This window comes from Ovis aries, chromosome 25 (assembly GCF_016772045.2).
Source record: "Ovis aries strain OAR_USU_Benz2616 breed Rambouillet chromosome 25, ARS-UI_Ramb_v3.0, whole genome shotgun sequence".
Classification (NCBI taxonomy): Eukaryota; Metazoa; Chordata; class Mammalia; order Artiodactyla; family Bovidae; genus Ovis; species Ovis aries.
The window spans coordinates 18564474-18584985 of NC_056078.1; the positions used below are offsets into that span (position 1 = coordinate 18564474).

Below are 20512 nucleotides of genomic sequence, written 5' to 3' on the forward strand. Positions count from 1 at the left end.
TTGCACGGTGCTATGATTTTTAGCAATTGGCTATTATAGTGGGATTCTGTCTCCTTTAGTGAAAGGTTATAAGGTGGAAATGTTGTAGGCTGGCTTTTGCCCTTTCCATCTGGAAAAAGTTTACTAACAACGTTTTGTTCAACATTTGTTTCTAAATAATGTTATATTTATTAGAAAATTTTGGTGAAAAGTTCCCATATATGCCATCTGCGGTTACTAATTTCCAAATGAACCACTGGACATCTTAGGCTGGCTAAAGTTTCAGCTGATTAAGAAAAGCACCTGGCGATCAGTGTCTCCAGATGTTAACTATAGAATAGGGGAGAAGAGACTACACTCCCTTGCCTGTGACACACCCTGGAAGGTGTCTACTGAACTCTATCTTCCATGGGGATTTGTGATATTCACCTCTTAAACTGGCAGTCCTAGAAGCAGCTCCAACCCCTCTGCTCCTTTAGAATTTGAGTTTACTGATTTTGTAAGTCATTGTTGAAAGTATGTTTGATGTCTCAGCTACTGTGTCCAGGGAAAGGGGCTAGAAGGCAGGTTAGAATGTCCCCGACTTCCACTGCCAGGCTCGATCAGGTTCAGCCTTTGTGTAGGAATTGTAGTTTGGTTGACAAGTGGCTCAAGCAACAGCAAGAGAAGCAAAAACCTTTTGGAAGAAACTCAGCAAAGACTGGGCTCCCGGCTGACTTCAAGGGGCCAGCAGGATAGTCTACTCCAGAATTAGTGTCTTGGGCTTGAAATTAATTTCACATCTAAACTAAATCTGATGGAATATACGAAAACATTAAGCAAAAGATAGCATTTAAGGAGTTGACGCACTTTTTGAAAAATGGTATTAAAATATAATAAACTTACAAAGGCTGTAGTCATCAGCTCCTTGATCTCTATCTTTAAACCACTGGCCCTCCAGTTATCATCCATACCATTAACCCCTGTGCCAGGCAGAATATTAATGTGAAATGTAACTGCTCACATCCTGGCTGAAACTTCCCTGGAGCAGAGAGTGACATAGCCTAAAATGGTGGTCATGAGCAACAGAGTAAAAACTAGCCACTCACCTACAAGGTCATAACTTAGGCTACTGTTTTTTTTCATTTTAAATGATGTGCTTTCAGCTAAGAAAAGCTCATGCCTTCAACATCCTGCAGGTGTCAGTGGAGGGCTGCATTTTTTTCAGTAAAACTCAAAAGGTTAGGATTATAAGCTTCAAGCAAATCAGTTCAGTTGCTCAGTCATGTCTGACTCTTTGCGACCCCAGCACGTGACCCCTTTGCGTGAACTACAGCACGCCAGGCCTCCCTGTCCATCACCATCTCCCAGAGTTCACTCAGACTCATGTCCATCGAGTCGGTGATGCCATCCAGCCATCTCATCCTCTGTCATCCCCCTTTCCACCTGCCCCCAATCCCTCCCAGCATCAGTCTTTTCCAATGAGTCAGCTCTTCGCATGAGGTGGCCAAAGTTTTGGAGCTTCAGCTTTAGCATCATTCCTTCCAAAGAACACCCAGGACTGATCTCCTTTAGGATGGACTGGCTGGATCTCTATGCAGTCCAAGGGACTCTCAAGAGTCTTCTCCAATACCACAGTTCTAAAGCATCAGCGCTCAGCCTTCTTCACAGTCCAGCTCACACATCCATACATGACTATTGGAAAACCATAGCCTTGACTAGATGGATCTTTTTTGGCAAAGTAATGTCTCTGCTTTTGAATATGCTATCTAGGTTGGTCATAACTTTTCTTCCAAGGAGTAAGCGTCTTTTAACTTCATGGCTGCAGCCACCATCTGCAGTGATTTTGGAGCCCCCCAAAATAAAGTCTGACACTGTTTCCACTGTTTCTCCATCTATTTGCCATCTGATAATAGTCGTCAGCTATTAAAGCCAAGACTCCAAATTAATGCAGCCACCAAGGTTGCATAGTAAGTAACAGAACTCATATTTAATGCAGGTTGAGTGACTTCAGGCTCTTCCCTGCCTGCCTCCTTGTCTCCTCACACCCCAACTGTATGTTAGCAAGTATCTCTGTAGTGAAAAACACTTACTTGAAATTGTATAATCTCATAATTATGACATATAAAATGTATGAGTTCCTCTGTGAAATAAATTTGTTCACAACATGTTGGAGTTCTCCGTATTCATCAGCTGGGCCAAAGGACAAGAAACTCGAGGCACTGACCTGCTTCTGGGAGAGGACAATGTACCACAAGAAAAGGCTGGTAAGTCACCTTGATGGTGATGAAGCCCTGGATACAGACAGCAAGAGGGAGGACACTTACACCAGCCCAGTTTTGATAAAGTCCTTTTAATGGAAAATGTAAAACCCCTCTCAACTTTACAAAGCCATATGTAACACTTGCACTTTAACAAATAAAAGCAAGCCAATGTTTTAAAAAAATACATCATTAAATGTATATATGTATATATTTACATAGCATATTAAGTTTAATATTTAGCTTTAAAAGTTCACATAAATTTTACCAAAATGAGACAATTTTAAATAAATTACACCTTTTGAAAATGTTTAATTGTACAGTCAATAGCTTCAACAAAATATTGAAGTGTCTGTAGTAGCTACTTTATATACTTTATATTTTACAAATTTTACAATTATTTGGCAGTAATTTTCTGATTATGACATGTATGCTGTGCGATTCAGCAATTTCCCAAATGCAGGCAATAGCTGGTGTTTGTGTCCTATTCTCACAGTAACTGTCTCAATGTAGTGAAAAATATCAGTTATTTTAGTAAACTGTACAAGGTCACATTTACACTTGATCAACAATATAGCATAGAATTTTGTATTTTTTTTCCAAAAATAAATACATCATTTTAAATCTGGCATTTTCACAAACATCATATACACTATAATACAAAAACAGCTACGAATTGCTGCTTTTAAAATTTAGCTTGTTTTAATATTGAATCACAGGACCTGTGACTTACGCTATACTGCTGTGGTGTCAGTAACAAGTAATTACTACATAGAGAATTTCTTGGCACTGATGGTTTTATGAAACTGAAGTCAGTGTACATACATATCATTGTCTAAGAGTAAGTAATTCCAGTTCAATGGTCTAAAAACATTAAACTGGACCACACCTAATTTTCTTCCATAGCCTCTACTTCATCTTCATGTATCTTCAAAGCTCTCACCATTTCCTTGACTGCATGATACAAGATATTTTTAACCTGAAAGAGATGTTGTATTTCTAATCACTTCAGCAGGACATAAAGTAACAAATGAAAACTGCGTCAGGAGTTTTAAAACAAACTGAAGCCAGTTAAAATGAGTCACACAATTAAATACTGGTTTGGTTGGTACTGTGACAAACCAGGCATGACAGCCTAAGCTGTTATGCATGTTTCATAATTCTGAACATGAAAAGCCTGCAGAACAGGAAGCAGTTAGAAAACTCATCTCTTACCTGTAGTTTATCATCGTAATTGATTTCTTCCTTCAAAAGTCTTAGTTCTTGTGTTAAATGAAATGACTGCACGAGATGTTCTGGAGACACAAAGTCTTCAGTTACCTGAATACAGCTGTGAAAATTCTGTACCTATTCCCCAAACAGTAAAACAGAAGTTTCAGGAGGTGGGAATAAAGAGATGCAAAGTGGTCTCTTAACAAGAGACAATTCACGAAAGAACTTATTTTCTCCAAAACATCAAATGCATTTCATATGCATTTCATCAAATGCATATGAGAAAGTTTACCACTGAACAGTTTTCATGTAACGTGACTTCATGTAAATAGGATATTTTTAAATGATGCAAGAAAAAGAACTCTTCCAGGAATCCTTCAGAGAGGCTGATAACTGGATCCTAATTATCAATTTTGTCAAGGTAGATTTTTGGGTGTTAATTAAGAACAACAAAAACAAACCGCTGTGGAGAACAGAATGGCAACCTGCTCCAGTATTCTTGCCTGAAGAATCCTATGGGCAGAGGTGCCTAGCGGGCTATAGTCCATGGGGTCGCAGAGTCAGACATGACTGAGCGACTAACAGAGTCCTATGAATTGGGAATTATCAAATTAAAATTTAAATTAGCCCACTAAATATAATTTGTTTTATAATCTTATCATATATATCTAATCTTTTATTAGATAAATATGTTTAAATATTGTCTTGGGAAAACAGTTTTTGAAAGTATAATTGCATGCTAACTGCTGCTGCTGAGTCACTTCAGCTGTGTTCAACTCTGCGACCCACAGACGGCGCCCCAGGCAAGAACACTGGAGTGGGCTGCCATCTCCGCCTCCAGTGTATGAAAGTGAAGAGTGAAAGTGAAGTTGCTCAGTTGTATCCGATTCTTAGTGACCCCATGGACTGCAGCCTACCAGGCTCCCCCATCCATGGGATTTTCCAGGCAAGAGCACTGCATGCTAGCTAGGAAAGCACTAATCATTTTACAGTTATCCTTGGTTGAGGAGTGTAGCTAAGTTATATGTAAGTACTCCTATACTATTACTGTTAATATAGAAGTAGTAATAATAGATTATTTAGATCAGAGACAGGCAAACTATGTCCAGCAGGCCAAATCTGGTCCACCACTTGGTGTATGGCAAGTAAGCTGAGAAGGTTTTTACACTTTTAAAGGATTGGGGCAGGGGGAATTTGTGACATGAAAATTGTGTGAAATTTGAATTTCAGTGTCCACAAATAAAGTTTTATTGGAACTTAAAAAAAAATGAACCCCGCTGTATGGAAGGTATGTTTTCCCAATCAGTGCAGTTAATCTGGATGTCTGGTGTCGCTCCTTTGACTTTCAGCGTTTGGTCATTTCACTGTTAAGTGTCGTTTCCTTTAATCTACTCTCTGGTGTAAAACTTAAGTTTGATTATTTGTGAGGAAATGTGATGAAAACTAGTTCCAGAAAGATCTTCTGACCACACAGTTTTAGAACTCTCCTAGGATTTTTTTTGTGTGCCTTTCTTTCAAATCAACCAGTTAAAGATATCCTTCAGTCTCTTGTGTTATCAATACAACCGTCTTTCTACTAGTTCTTTTTCTCTTGACTAAATGGTTTCACAAGAAGCCAGTCAACATCATGTGCTATTTGTTCAGCATGTACAAACTGACTCTGCACTTTACAATTTCTTTAGAACTGCTTGACAGAGAAAGGATCAAGCTTATCCAATCTGGATTATTTCTATGCTGTAACTCCAGTGATGTTAAAAGATATCATAAAATTCCTGGGAAAGGAGAAATAACTGAAAAACTAAGCATTTACATTTATTCTCATTTTTTAAAATATGAAAATAAATTTAACTGAGAGAACTGTGAGGGGGGAGATAGTAAGTGGGAAAAAAATCTGATAAGAGTGATCAAATTCCGAAGGGGCTGGAATGTCTCCTCTGGGCGTAATGACCACCTGAACGGCTACAGATGTCTATTCTTTAACTCAAGCACTGTGAGTCTACTGGTAACGTGATGGCACACATATATTTAACATTTTCTTCAAGCAGTCATTAGGGTGTTGGTCCCTCTGGAGGATGCACATAGTGGATGCCTCACATTGTCAGCATCGCAGTACAGTCCCAGTGGGTCTTCTTTATGTGTCTGCAGAACAGATGCTCTATTTCACAGAGCAGGAAACTACGGACAAGAGATCAGCGCCTGTTCCAAGGTAAATCAGCCAACAAATGGCAAGTCAACAGGAACTCAGCTCCCGTGATCTCTTGTGTAGCAGAGATGCTTTACAATCCTGCATTAACTCAGTCATGCCAACATACAGTCTCCAAATACCCTGTCCCATCTTACATTCAGCTGAACAAGCTGTGGGGAGTAAAGTCAGTTTTTCTGAAGTCTGAGCCTTTAACTTTTAGCATGTGAATCTTTAAAAAAAAAATAACTTCATCAATATCCTAGTTTTGTTCATACATCATTTGCCGTCCCCACCCCACCCTTTTCATAGTCCTTTAGCCCTTTGAGCATATTTAAGATAACTGACTTGAAGTCTACAACAAGTCAGTCTGATGTCTGGCCTTCCTCCGAACAGTTTCTGTTGAGCTATTTTTCCCCTGTGAAGGGGCCATCCTTTATTGTTTCTGTGTATGGCTGGAGACTTCTGGTTGAAAACTGGGCATCTAAACATTATAATGCACTAGCTACAATCAGATTCTACCCCCGCCGAAGAGTGCTGCTGTTGACTGACATGGGTTGTAGTCATCCATTTGTTTTATGATCTTTCCAAACTACTTTTCAAAGACTGTTGTTTTGGGGTCTGGTCACTGATGTCTGTGTTAGGTTATCTAAGGTGTTAGAGATTTCCTTAAAGACCAAAAACTGCATACCCTTTTCTTCATTAAGCAGGCCCCTGTCCAATGTTAAGTTTTGAAGTAGATTCTAGAGCTCTGAAAAAGTTGATTCTGTTGGTCTTAGCCAGTTTATGGTTGTTTTAAAAGCACTCTTAGATGATGACTGTTTCCTGATGACCTCAAATTGATATTTATAAATTGCTTGAAGACTTTAGGGTTAAGGTTTAGTTTTAAAGCAGAACATATTTGAACTTCCCATTCTACTTACCCCTTTCTGGGCCATCTTGTGAGTCATTTTACATTTCACTTCCTTGGTAGATTATCTTAATTCATACTTGCCTTCAAGGATCAGTTGTAATCATAAGTAGGTAATGTTTAGAAAATGTAACTTTTGTTTTCATGGTAGGAAAGTTATCTTAACACTGATTTTTGTCTAAGTCCTTTTAGTCATAAGAATGCAGATAATTTACAACTTAGGAATATTATTAACTTACTGTGAATGACCAAACACAAATCAATTAAGCAATTAAGGAAAACATTACCAGTAAAGATTCTGTGTTAATTTAGAAAACAAAACAAAAAAACTATTGCTGTTTAGAACTAAAAGCTACTCTAAACCTCAGGATACTAGAGCTGAGACAAAGTAAATCCTGGAGGTCACGATCCATCTGCTTTGTCCCAGGATATACAAACACAGGGGTTTCACAGGCTCAGCCATGTTTGCCAACAGAAGATTTTTAAGCCTGCAATTCTAGAGTAGTTCTTAGAATATAAGGAGGGCTGCTATGACACTTTCCCTCAGTTTGCCAAGATATGCATCTGAATGCCCCTGCTGAGTCCTGCCTCCCTCCCTCCCCGAGCCCCAGGCCTTTCAAAGTGTTCACTGCTGACAAAGAAAAGTATGTTGATTCTTCCCTAGCACTGGTGGACTGTCAATTCATGTGCTATCATTTGGTTGAAAGCTTCCTGATTGATAGATGCCTTGGGTTTGCCAGGGCTTTCTATTTGTGCAGTTCTTAAAGCATGGTTCCCAGACAATAACATCAGAGTCACCTGGAAACTTGTTAGAAATGTAGAATTTCAGGTCTTTCCTCAGACCCACTCTGGGCTTAAGGTCTAGCATTATGTGTTATATCAAGCGCTCCAGGAATTCTGGTGTATGCTATAGTGTGAGAAGCACTGACTTAAGCTCTGGGATTATTTTTAAGGGCTATCTGTGGTTTGGTGGAAGTGTTGAAGCCATCAATGAAAAGTTTTCAGGACTTAGTTCTAAGGACTAAATAAGTTGTAAATAATCATGCATCTTAAGTCCAAGTTACACTGTGAATGGAGTTTGTACTTCCTTTTAATTCTCTGTAAAAACCACATTACCACCACTTGTGAGTCATGGCCAACACCCTTTCAACAGAGTGCAAATAACTGCACTGCCATCATCACACCATGTAAAGGAAGGAAGGTAGAAATGCTTGCAATTTTATGCCAAAATATGCAGTAGATAAGTTTTTGTTTTGGAACACTCAACAATTTAGTGGCAGAGCTCAAAATAGAATTTGCCAGTTTAGGTCACAGATGCTGCTTCAGTCTATTTAAGCATAGCACCTTAAGTAGGAGTATGTGTGTATATACAGATCAGATACAAGTGCCCAGAGATGCTAAAGCACAGTGACTTCTAAACTTTAAACAGCATTATTTTGCCCACTATTTTGAGGAAAAAAAGACTATTCTCTTCCCTCTCTCCCCCTAAAGAAAGTACAAGCAGTAGAGAGACTTTTACATCATGGACTCTCTATGGTTCTCTGCTAATAGTGAGTATCTCTAGGGTAGAGGAACTGAGGGCAAAGGTGAGAAAAAGACTTAATTTTCACCATGACCCTTGTGTACTGTTTGAGTTTTTAAAAATCGGATGGATTACATTTTCAAAAGAAAAAAAAGATTTAAAAATAGCTGGGCTTCCCTAGCTCAGTTGGTAAAGAATCCACCTGCGATGCAGGAGACCCCAGTTTGATTCCTGGGTCGGGAAGATCCGCTGGAGAAGGGAAGAGGCTACCCACTCCCGCACTCTTGGGCTTCCCTGTGGCTCAGCTGGTAAAGAATCCACCTGCAATGCGGGAGACCTGGGTTCGATCCCTGGCTTGGGAAGACCCCCTGGAGAAGGGAAAGGCTACTTACTCACTCCAATATTCTGGCCTGGAGAATTCCATGGACTAAGTCCATGGGGTCGCAAAGAGTTGGACACGACTGAGCAACTTTCACTTTTTCCTAAACAGTACTGAACTGAATGTCTACATGAAAAAACCACCTCAGTTCACAAGCACTATGTACAAACTAAAAAGTAGATAACAGACCTAAATGTAAGACTAACAACTATAAAACTTCTAGAAGAAAATTTAAGAGACAGTTTTTTTGATCTTGACCTAGCCAAAAATTCTGCAGATACAATAAAAGTATAAATAAAGAAAAAAGTTGATCAATTGAACTTCATCAAAAAGCATCTTTGGAAGACACTATTAAGAAAATGGAAGGATAAGTAAGCTGCAGATTCGAAGAAGATATGTAAAAACTAAAAAGCACATATCAGATATAGGACTCTTACGCAGAGCAGGTAGACACCTCCAACACAGTAAGGAAAAAGAACCCAATTACAAAAATGTATATATAAATGCATTGCAAACACTTCTCCTACTCTTTGGGTTACATTTTCACTCTCTTAATAGTGCTTTTTAATGAACAGAAATTCTTAATTTTAATATATTCCAGCTTATGCATTTTGAAAATAATGGACAAATATTTAAACACACATTTACCAGAACAGATTTACAGATGGCAAGTAAGCACATGAAAAGATGTTCAACTTATTTAGATATTAAGAAAATGTAAATTAAAGCCATAATGAGATAAAAATGCATACATTCAAATGCTTAAAAACAAAACTAAGAGTAAATAGAGGAAATGGAACTCAAAACTAAGAGTAAATAGAGGAAATGGAACTCACATGTACTGCTTTGGAGAATGGAAAATGGTATAACCACCAGATTCGCAGTATCTTATCAAGTAAATCATACACTCCTCCCAGCTGCTGGCCTTGGCCTCGGGCTCGGGGTGGCTCCTCAGGGTCACAGCCCCTGGCCTCGGGTGCGAGGTGGCTTCTCCTGGCCACCCCTGACCTCCAACGCAGGATAGCTCCTCCCGGCCGCCACCCCTGACCTCGGATGTGGGGTGTCTCCTCTCGGCCGCTGCCCCTGACCTTGGACGCGGGGTAGCTCCTCTTGGTCCTCCCTGCGCTGTGAGGAGCCACCTCACGCCCGAGGCCAGGGGCAGCAGCTGGGAGGAGCCACCCACACCCGAGGCCAGGGCTGGCGGCTGGGAGGAGCATCCCAAGGAGCAGTGGTTATGCAGGCGCAGGAGGGCCTAGAGGAGCTATCCCACGTTGAAGGTCAGGAACTGCGGCGGTAAGAAGATAACCCTCATCCAAGGTAAGGAGCAGCTGCTGTGCTTTGCTGGAGCAGCCGTGAAGAGATAACCCACGCCCAAGGTAAAAGAAACCCAAGTTAAGATGGTAGGTGTTGCAAGAGGGCATCAGAGGGCAGACACACTGAAACTATACTTACAGAAAACTAGTCAATCTAATCACACTAGGACCACAGCCTTGTCTAACTCAATGAAACCAAGCCATGCCTGTGGGGCAACCCAAGTCGGGCGGGTCACTGTAGAGAGGTCTGACAGAATGTGGTCCACTGGAGAAGGGAATGGCAAACCACTTCGGTATTCTTGCCTTGAGAACCCCATGAACAGTATGAAAAGGCAAAATGATAGGATACCAAAAGAGGAAATCCCCAGGTCATTAGGTGCCCAATATGCTACTGGAGATCAGTGGAGAAATAACTCCAGAAAGAATGAAGGGATGGAGCCAAAGCAAAAACAATACCCAGTTGTGGATGTGACTGGTGATAGAAGCAAGATCCGATGCGGTAAAGAGCAATATTGCATAGGAACCTGGAATGTCAGGTCCATGAATCAAGGCAAATTGGAAGTGGTCAAACAAGAGATGGCAAGGGTGAACGTCGACATTCTAGGAATCAGCGAACTGAAATGGACTGGAATGGGTGAATTTAACTCAGATGACCATTATATCTACTACTGCGGGCAGGAATCCCTCAGAAGAAATGGAGTAGCCATCATGGTCAACAGAAGAGTCCGAAATGCAGTACTTGGATGCAATCTCAAAAACGACAGAATGATCTCTGTTGTCTCCAAGGCAAACCATTCAATATCAGAGTTATCCAAGTCTATGCCCCAACCAGTAATGCTGAAGAAGCTGAAGTTAAAATTTTTTATGAAGACCTACAAGACCTTTTAGAACTAACACCCAAAGAAGATGTCCTTTTCATTCTAGGGGACTGGAATGCAAAAGTAGGAAGTTAAGAAACACCTGGAGTAACAGGCAAATTTGGCCTTGGAATGCGGAATGAAGCAGGGTAATAGAGTTTTGCCAAGAAAATGCACTGGTCATAGCAAACACCCTCTTCCAACAACACAAGAGAAGACTCTACACATGGACATCACCAGATGGTCAACACCGAAATCAGACTGCACCGAATGTAGCCAAAGATGGAGAAGCTCTATACAGTCAACAAAAGCAAGACCAGGAGCTGACTGTGGCTCAGATCATGAACTCCTTATTACCAAATTCAGACTGAAACTGAAGAAAGTAGGGAAAACTGCTAGACCATTCAGGTATGACCTAAATCAAATCCTTTATGATTATACAGTAGAAGTGAGAAATAGATTGAAGGGCCTAGATCTGATAGATAGAGTGCCTAATGAACTATGGAATGAGGTTCGTGATGTTGTACAGGAGACAGGGATCAAGACCATCCCCATGGAAAAGAAATGCAAGAGAGCAAAAGGGCTGTCTGGGGAGGCCTTACAAATAGCTGTGAAAAGAAGAGAGGTGAAAAGCAAAAGAGAAAAGGAAAGATATAAGCATCTGAATGCAGAGTTCCAAAGAATAGCAAGAAGAGATAAGAAAGCCTTCTTCGGTGATCAATGCAAAGAAACAGAGGAAAAGAACAGAATGGGAAAGAGTAGAGATCTCTTCAAGAAAATTAGAGATACCAAGGGAACATTTCATGCAAAGATGGGCTCAATAAAGGACAGAAATGGTATGGACCTAACAGAAGCAGAAGAGATTAAGAAGAAATGGCAAGAATACACAGAAGAACTGTACAAAAAAGATCTTCATGACCCAGATAATCATGATGATGTGATCACTAATCTAGAGCCAGACATCTTGGAAAGTGAAGTCAAGTGGGACTTAGAAAGCATCACTACAAACAAAGCTAGTGGAGGTGATGGAATTCCAGTTGAGCTGTTTCAAATCCTAACAGATGATGCTATGAAAGTGCTGCACTCAATATGCCAGCAAATTTGGAAGATTCAGCAGTGGCCACAGGACTGGAAAAGGTCAGTTTTCATTCCAAGTCCAAAGAAAGGCAATGCCAAAGAATGCTCAAACTACCGCACAATTGCACTCATCTCACATGCTAGTAAAGCAATGCTCAAAATTCTCCAAGCCAGGCTTCAGCAATACGTGAACCGTGAACTCCCTGATGTTCAAGCTGGTTTTAGAAAAGGCAGAGGAACCAGAGATCAAATTGCCAACATCCGCTGGATCATGGAAAAAGCAAGAGAGTTCCAGAAAAACATCTATTTCTGCTTTATTGACTATGCCAAAGCCTTGGACTGTGTGGATCACCACAAACTGTAGAAAATTCTGAAAGAGATGTGAATACCAGACCACCTGACCTGCCTCTTGGGAAATCTGTATGCAGGTCAGGAGGCCAACAGTTAGAACTGGACATGGAACAACAGACTGGTTCCAAATAGGAAAAGGAGTACGTTAAGGCTCTATATTGTCACCCTGCTTATTTAACATATATGCAGAGTACATCATGAGAAACACTGGACTGGAAGAAACACAAGCTGGAATCAAGATTGCCGGGAGAAACATCAATAACCTCAGATATGCAGATGACACCACCCTTCTGGCAGAAAGTGAAGAGGAACTAAAAAGCCTCTTGATGAAAGTGAAAGAGGATAGCGAAAAAGTTGGCCTAAAGCTCAACATTCAGAAAACAAAGATCATGACATCTGGTCCCATCACTTCATGGGAAATAGATGGGAAACAGTGGAAACAGTGTCAGACTTTTATTTTTTTTGGCTCCAAAATCACTGCAGATGGTGACTGCAGCCATGAAATTAAAAAATGTTTACTCCTTGGAAGCAAAGTTATGACCAAGCTAGATAGCATATTCAAAAGCAGAGACATTACTTTGCCAACTAAGGTCCGTCCTGTCAAGGCTATGGTTTTTCCAGTGGTCATGTATGGATGTGAGAGTTGGACTGTGAAGAAGGCTGAGTGCTGAAGAATTGATGCTTTTGAAGTGTGGTGTTGGAGAAGACTCTTGAGAGTCCCTTGGACTGCAAGGAGATCCAACCAGTCCATTCTGAAGGAGATCAACCTTGGGATTTCTTTGGAAGGAATGATGCTAAAGCTGAAACTCCAGTACTTTGGCCACCTCATGAGAAGAGATGACTCACTGGAAAAGACTCTGATGCTGGGAGGGATTGGGGTCAGGAGGAGAAGGGGACGACCGAGGATGAGATGGATGGATGGCATCACGGACTCGATGGACGTGAGTCTGAGTGAACTCCGGGAGATGGTGATGAACAGGGAGGCCTGGCGTGCTGTGATTCATGGGGTCGCAAAGAGTCGGACATGACTGAGCAACTGAACTGAACTGGACTGAAATCATACACTTTTCCTGTGACTAGGTTGGTATTTACCCAACTGAAATACAATCTATGTTCATACAGAAACCCTTATGTGAATGTGGCTTATAGTGCCTTTGTAACTAATCCAAACTGAAAATAAACCCGGTAAGAACAAGAAGCAACTACTGATACAACCACATGGATGAAACTCCAATGCATTATAGTGACTAAGAAAAGTCACACTCAAAGGCTACATATTATATGATTCCAATCATACGACATTCTTATAAAGGCAGGGCTACAGGGAAAGAAAATAGAAAGTGGTTATAGGATTGTCAGGGAGGAGAAGAGAGTGAAAGTGGGGGAGAGATAAGGGGAACATGATAGAAAGTCCAGAGGGAAACCCACACACCTATGGTCACCTAATCTATGACAAAGGCAAGAATATACAACGGAGAAAAGACAGTCTCTTCAATGAGTGGTACTGGGAAAACTGGACAGTTATATGTAAACAAATGAAACCAGAACCCTCCCTAACACCAAATACAAAATTAAACACAAAATGGATTAAAGACCTAAATGTAAGGCTGGATACTATAAAACTCTTAGAGGAAAACATAGGCAGACCACCCTCTGACATAAACCATGGCAAGATCTTCTATTTACCTCCTATAGTAATGAAAATATAAATAAATGGGACCTCATTAAACTTAAAAGCTTTTGCACAGCAAAGGAAATCATCAACAAAACAAAAACAGAACCCTGAGGACTGGAGAAAATATTTGCAAACACAGCGACTGACAAGGGATTAATCTCCAAAGTACACAAACAGTTCATGCAGGCCTATAATGAAAAATAATGGCCAATCGCCATTTGGGGATTGACCTAAACAGACATTTCTCCAAAGATATACAGATGGCCAAAAGGCACATGAAAAAATGCTCAACATCACTAATCACTGGAGAAATGCAATCACAACTACAACGAGGTACCACCTCACACTGGTCAGGATGGCCACCATCAAAAAAATGTACCAGCAAAGGCTGGGGAGGATGTGGAGAAAAGGAACAGTCCTATACTGTTGATGGGAATGTAAACTGGGGCAGTATGGACGTTCCTTAAAACACTGAAAAGAGAACTATCGTGTGACCCAGCAATCCCACTCCTGTGCATATATCCAAAGAAAACCATGATCTGAAGAGATACACGCACCGCAGTGTTCACTGCAGCACAATTTACAACAGCCAGGACATGGAAACCACCTAGATGTCCACCGACAGAGGAATGGGTAAAGATGCGGCACGGATGTAAAACGGAATACTACTCAGCCTTAAAAAAAATACAAAAAACCAAACTTGTAGTAACATGGGTGGACCTAGATTATCATACTGGGTGATGTTAAGAGAAACACAAATACTGTTATCACTTATACGTGTAATCTAAGAAAATGGTACAAATAAACTTATATACAAAAAAGAAATGAGTCGCAGAGGTAGGAAACTTATGGTTACCGGGGGAAAGAGAAGGGGTGAATTGGGAAACTATGGTCGATATATACATACTGCTGCTGCTAAGTCACATCAGTCGTGTCCGACTCTGTGCGACCCCATAGACGGCGGCCTACCAGGCTCCCCCGTCCCTGGGATTCTCCAGGCAAGAACACTGGAGTGGGCTGCCATTTCCTTCTCCAATGCATGAAAGTGAAAAGTGAACATGAAGTCACTCAGTCACATCCGACTCTTAGCGACCCCATGGACTGCAGCCTACCAGGCTTCTCCGCCCATGGGAGTTTCCAGGCAGGAGTACTGGAGTGGGGTGCCATTGCCTTCTCCATATGCACACTACTACGTATGAAGCAGGTAGTAAGGATCTACTGTATAGCACAGCAAAGTCTACTCAATACTCTATAATGACCCACATGAGAAAAGAATGTATAAAAGAGTCGATATATGTATAACTGATTCACTTTGCCGTTTACCCGAAACTAACATTATAAATCAACTACATTCCAATAAAAAAACTTTTAAAAAGTTTGAGAGGATGTAGGAGGAGAGAATTTTCTGAAGTGACGGCAATGTTCTTTATTACCTAATTACACATTTGTGAAAATTCAGAGAACTGTATAGTAAAAAAAAAAAAGTACATATACTATATATAAATCACACCTTTAAAAAATGCACTATCCAGTTTGAGTTTAAAGAAAATGAATTTTGGATAAGCTGAGTATGTGAATAAGGATTTTCAAGGGAACCTGTTTTGTGTTGTTAAATAATTACTTATAGTTGCGAAAATATTTACTGTACTATCCTCTTAAACAGACTGCTCCTTTCAGGGCATTTCTATAAAGACTAGCTATTTTCTGGGCTTCCCTGATGGCTCAGACAGTAAATAATCCACCTGCAATGCAAGAGATGTGGGTTTGGTCCCTGGGTTGGGAAGATCTCCTGGAGAAGGGAAATGGCTCCCCACTCCAGTCTTCTGGCCTGGAGAATCCCACTGACAGAGGAGCTCGGCAGGCTACAGTCCATGGGGTGACAAAGAGTTAGACCCGACTGAGCGACCTGCACTTTACTGTCTGCTTTCTGGTAAGGGGTTAGAAGGCCGAGAGTGATATGTGGGGTGCATCGCAACTGAACATGAATCATAAATGACACATCTTTGAAATTATTCTATTAAGTCCATGGGAAAATAAAAACAATTTAACTTCCTAGAGGAAAAAAATGTATAAGTGTAATTTTTTCTCTAGGATGTCACTGTAGAGAAAAAGATATAATGATGATTACATCTTACTACCATAAATGCTATATAAGAATGATAAATCTAACCCTAAACTTGACATCTTAAATACTCCTTATCACTTAAGGAGTATTTGTGGCTATTATAACAGTGTCATAAATATTATGCAGGCATTGGTATATAAAATGTGGAAGCTTTCCTTGGTCAAAAGACACATATCAAATACATCTCAATACACCTTTGCCCAACTCTAAGACAAGCCAGCTTTCTGGATTCCCAGGTTGCCTTTGCACTCTTGTTACTATGAGGGCTAAACTGCTCTCTGGTAGCTTCAGTCTATTTATTTATAGAAACCCCAATACATGCTTTTAATCCAAACCTTCCACATCACTGTCTATTCTATGCCATTCTTCCGGGTGCCACACGGCCAAGCCCCAGAAACAAAAACTAGGTGTTTAGTTTTAAGTTTTGTGAATCAATAGCTATAAAAATTATGTACCATCTTTCTTTGGACATGCTACTGTTATGTTAGCAAACTAAAGGAAGGAAGTCATGTTAGCAAAAAATAGGAAGGAAGCATAGTGAAAGCCTGAATTATGGAATGGTCTATCCAATAATTCATTCTATTCATATTTGGTGCCTTAGAAAATGTATCATCTCTAAGACCTGATACTCTCCCCTTCTGCTATTAACTCTCAACTATTGAGAACTGAATACATATAGTAACTTTCTTTTTTTCCCTAAAAAGTCTTTATAGACTTCAGCCCACTAAATTAGAAACAACACAACAATGGAAATCTGGTCCAGATGAATACAATTTACAGTCTCAAAGCATTTAATTATATCAGGTCTCACCAAGCACTGAAAAGCTGTTTTCTCAATGAAGGCATGCTAGCGTAGGTCATTCTCCTCCTTTTGTCTTCTTTGATCTATATTTAACTCAGGACAAGTTCCTTCCGGTTCAGTAACCATGTGCTACAAGTAACTTTATGTACCTGATGAAGTGCTCCTGCTGGTAAGACAATGGCATCACCGAGGAACTGAATAAGAGTGCAGGTTTTGACTCCATACTCCTCAAGCAGTCTTTGACGAAGCTTTTTGTTCACATACCAACTCTGGTCACGTATTGGATCATGTTCTGGTAGAACTTCAAGGCCTTGTTCTTTTGAAATCTGAAATAGGGATTACAATTAAAATATATACCCCAATTTAAGTGAAGGAAATGGTAAATCCTGTTCAGCTACATTTCAATGTTCTTTACAGTAAGTCTTTGTTCTCAGAATCTTCTGGAATGATGATTAAGCTTAAGTTAAAGAAAATCATGTTCTACAATTGGAAAAGCAAAAGGATATGAAACTGATGCAGACTGATGTAATGTTAAAAAAGTAAATTATACTCCTTTCTCATCTTCTCCTTTCACTATGAAGTTTTCTCTTTTTTAAAAATAGTAATAATGATCAGTTATTTTTCCCAGTTTTTTTGGCTACACTGCGAAGTTTGCAGGGATCTTAGTTCTCTGACCAGGGGAACTGGACTCATTCCCCGAGCAGGGGAAGCACAGAGCCCTAACCACTGAACTGGCAGGGAATTCGTTCACAATGAGGTTTTCATCCATTTGGTTCCTTCCAGTAATTTTAAGAGTATAGCACAAAGATGGGGGAAAGGTTACTTTAGTAGCTTTCTTCCAAAAGCCAAACCATTTGTATATATGAACTTCACAGATATTTTTTGATGCTATTCTTTTTTTAAGATAGGTACAAAGATAAATACCTTATATTGCTAACCTTCTAACCCTTGAGAAATGAATTTCAAGGAACCTTTTGACTAACAAGTGAAATCTTCTGCTTTAAAAAGCATAATTTATAATAAATTAAGACTGGTAGGTGGTTCTGGGATAAGATAATAGTTACAGGGACATAGCTCCTTCACTTTTATACGGACCAAAGACAACCCTTAGTTCATTCAGAAAGAAGAATACGAAAACCAGCAATTATGGTCCCTTAAAAGAAATTCTTATCATTACAAAATTCAGAAAATATTGAGAAAATGGTCTAAACTAATTTCAGATCAATGTGTCACTTTTTAACAATTAAATGCACAATTACTCAAAATGTCAACCTATTCAAGTATCACAGAGCAACCAGATATGACAGAGTAGAATTACTCCTTAGGTCAATAGCCAAAAATATCAACAACATTAAAAAAAAAATCTGCTTTCTTCACATTTCTATGACATATTAAATTTTATATTCTATAATTCTAGTCACTACTTTTCACCAAGGGTAACATGTGACTCATTAACAGGTTCTTTACGGAGATAAAGAATACTAGTAACTGAGAAGAAACTGCCATTCAAATTTCTCAAGAGAAAGGAGCTTTTGATTTTCAATAACAAAAAATTCCGTCCTCCTAAGTAAAAATTATTTCATCATCTTACCCTGCTGAATGCCAATGAGGTTACATTAAAAATTAAGTCTTCGTTCAAGGTGAAGAGATAAAACTAGGTATGGAACCTAAAATTATACCTTCTGAAGAAATTCCCGTATCTTGTCAACATCTTTCCCAGCATAAATATGCCACAGAGCACCTGGTATTTCACTTGAGTCCTTCAATCGTTTTCTTAAAATGTCATCCAAATCTTCTTCCTCAAATTTCTTGAGTATTCCTAAAACGCAGAATATTTTCATACTGGTCAATAAAGACTACCAGAAAGTCAAGAGGCCTAAGATTGACCTCTCAGAGAAGCACAGTGCCTGACTAGACTGGACAGGAGATAAACTCAGTTATACATGAAAACCGTGATAACTGCAAGAGCAGAGAACACTGGCCTGGGTACCTGGGGATAAGAACGATTCCCAGTTCATTTGCTTTCCATAAACCAAGGACAGGAGATAAAAACTCAAGGACCTTTACTCAAACTTGACCACCTTTTTTCTTCTTGTCCCAAACTGTGGTCGTAACAGCGTTACACACTCACAGCATTTCGTAACTCCCAAGGACTTTCCTGACCACTATCAGGCAAGGATCATAATCTCTATTTCACAGCTGAGCAAAAAGGTTCAGTGAGGAGAAAGGATCTGTTCATTACCATGACTAGTGAATGGCAGAGCAGAATGTCTCATTTACTATTACTGATTAATCAAGTGCTAATCCTTCAGGTGCTATGACTGAGGATGGATCAGGCCATTCTGCTAATATGTTGACAAATTAAAAACTGTGCATATATATGTATGTATAAACAAAGGTTAATCTATGAGTGAAGTATAGGAATGTCATCATTTTCAAACTGCTGATTTCACTACAATGAACATTTTAAAGAAATGTTTTAACAGAAAAGGAAATCCATTGCTTAACACAAAGAATATATCAAATGTTTAATAATTTATGATAGTGAAATCTTTTTTAAAGTTAGCTGCAAAGATTTTTTGAAGTCAAACATTAGATGTTTACAATATACCAAACACTGTCCTAGAATGCTGGGGATTAGTTAAGACTTCTTGGAATAAAAGAGGCTATTAATAAGTGTAAGTAAACAAAAATATCACAAGTGCAATCATACAAGTTAAAAGGATGCAGAAAGACTAGTACAGTCCTCAAATTTTTTTCTTAGTTTTTATTTTTGGCCTCACTGTATAGCAGACATGTGGGACCTTAGTTCCCCAACTAGAAAGCAAACCAACATCCCCTGCATTCGAAGCACGAAGTCTTAACCACTGGACCACCAGCGAAGTCCCCTGTCAAATGTTATCTTTGAACGACAAAGATAAAGAAAATTGTTACTGCTCTGTGAATTTTTAAAAGCTACTACAAAGAATACATCACGTTTCCCACTTTATGACAGTGAAATCACAAGGACAAAGATGACTGTTGGAGCAGAAAGGTTTACACTTTGATAAAGACCTTGATCTGATCTGTTTTGAGGAATCTAAATGAATATAGGAATTTGCTAGGGAGACACAGAAGTCGGGGAGCCATCGCAGGTGGAGGAGAAAGCATGTGCTCTAAGTAGGCACCAAAACATTCCTTTATATGGTGACCAACAATGAGAACTGGCAGATTAAAAAAGTCCAAAAGTTACAGTGCTAATGGGCTTTTCCCAAAAGACCGAATATTATGGTATGAAAAAGAGGGATGGGAGATGAACTAGGAAGATGAAAAAGTTCTAGCATTTAAGGACATGAAGGAAAACCAGGGGAGAAGAGCAGGTTGTATGACCTACAATAACCTCTGTATTGCAGACTGAGTGCTACAGGGGATAATTTGAACCAAGCACAGTGAGGTGCAAACGATTTTCCTTAGCATCTGCAAGGGAGGTCCCAGGACCCTCCACCCTCCCATGGCAGATACCAAATTCCACAGATGTTCAAACGGGTGAAGTGTTTTACCGTCCCTCACGCTGTGTACTTTTAGACCGTGTATAATACCTAATATAGTGTAAATGCCATGTAAATGACTGTAAATACAATATGAAAACCATGCAAACAATTGCTGGACACAGCAGGTTCCTTTTTCATTGTTTGGGTGGCAGAATTAGCAACTTTTGGAGTAGAGCATATTTTTATTTTTTTATTGGGGCACAATGTTGTGTTAGCCAAATTCAAGTTTTACTTTATGAAACTTACTAGAATTTTCTCTTTCCTCAATTATTTGCTATCCTTGGTTGGTTGAATCTACACATGTGGAACCCACAGATTCAAAGGGGTAACTCTAACTCTGTGGCACAACAGGCTTTTA

At 39.7% G+C, this 20512-nt stretch overlaps 1 protein-coding gene across 4 annotated transcripts in view; it reads right to left on the reverse strand.

The window, feature by feature from the left end:
* Positions 1-2295: 2295 nt before the first annotated feature.
* The window catches only part of JMJD1C (jumonji domain containing 1C), a 321244-nt gene continuing 303027 nt past the window's right edge, over positions 2296-20512 (reverse strand). For all 4 annotated transcript variants that reach the window (XM_027962302.3, XM_042241158.2, XM_060406499.1 and 1 more), the window contains 4 exons: positions 18304-18443; positions 16774-16950; positions 3435-3566; positions 2296-3198 (listed from right to left, as the gene is read on the reverse strand). In XM_027962302.3, coding sequence (XP_027818103.2) covers positions 3109-3198; positions 3435-3566; positions 16774-16950; positions 18304-18443 — 539 coding nt within the window. In that variant the 3' untranslated portion in view covers positions 2296-3108. The remainder of the gene's footprint in view (positions 3199-3434; positions 3567-16773; positions 16951-18303; positions 18444-20512) is intronic.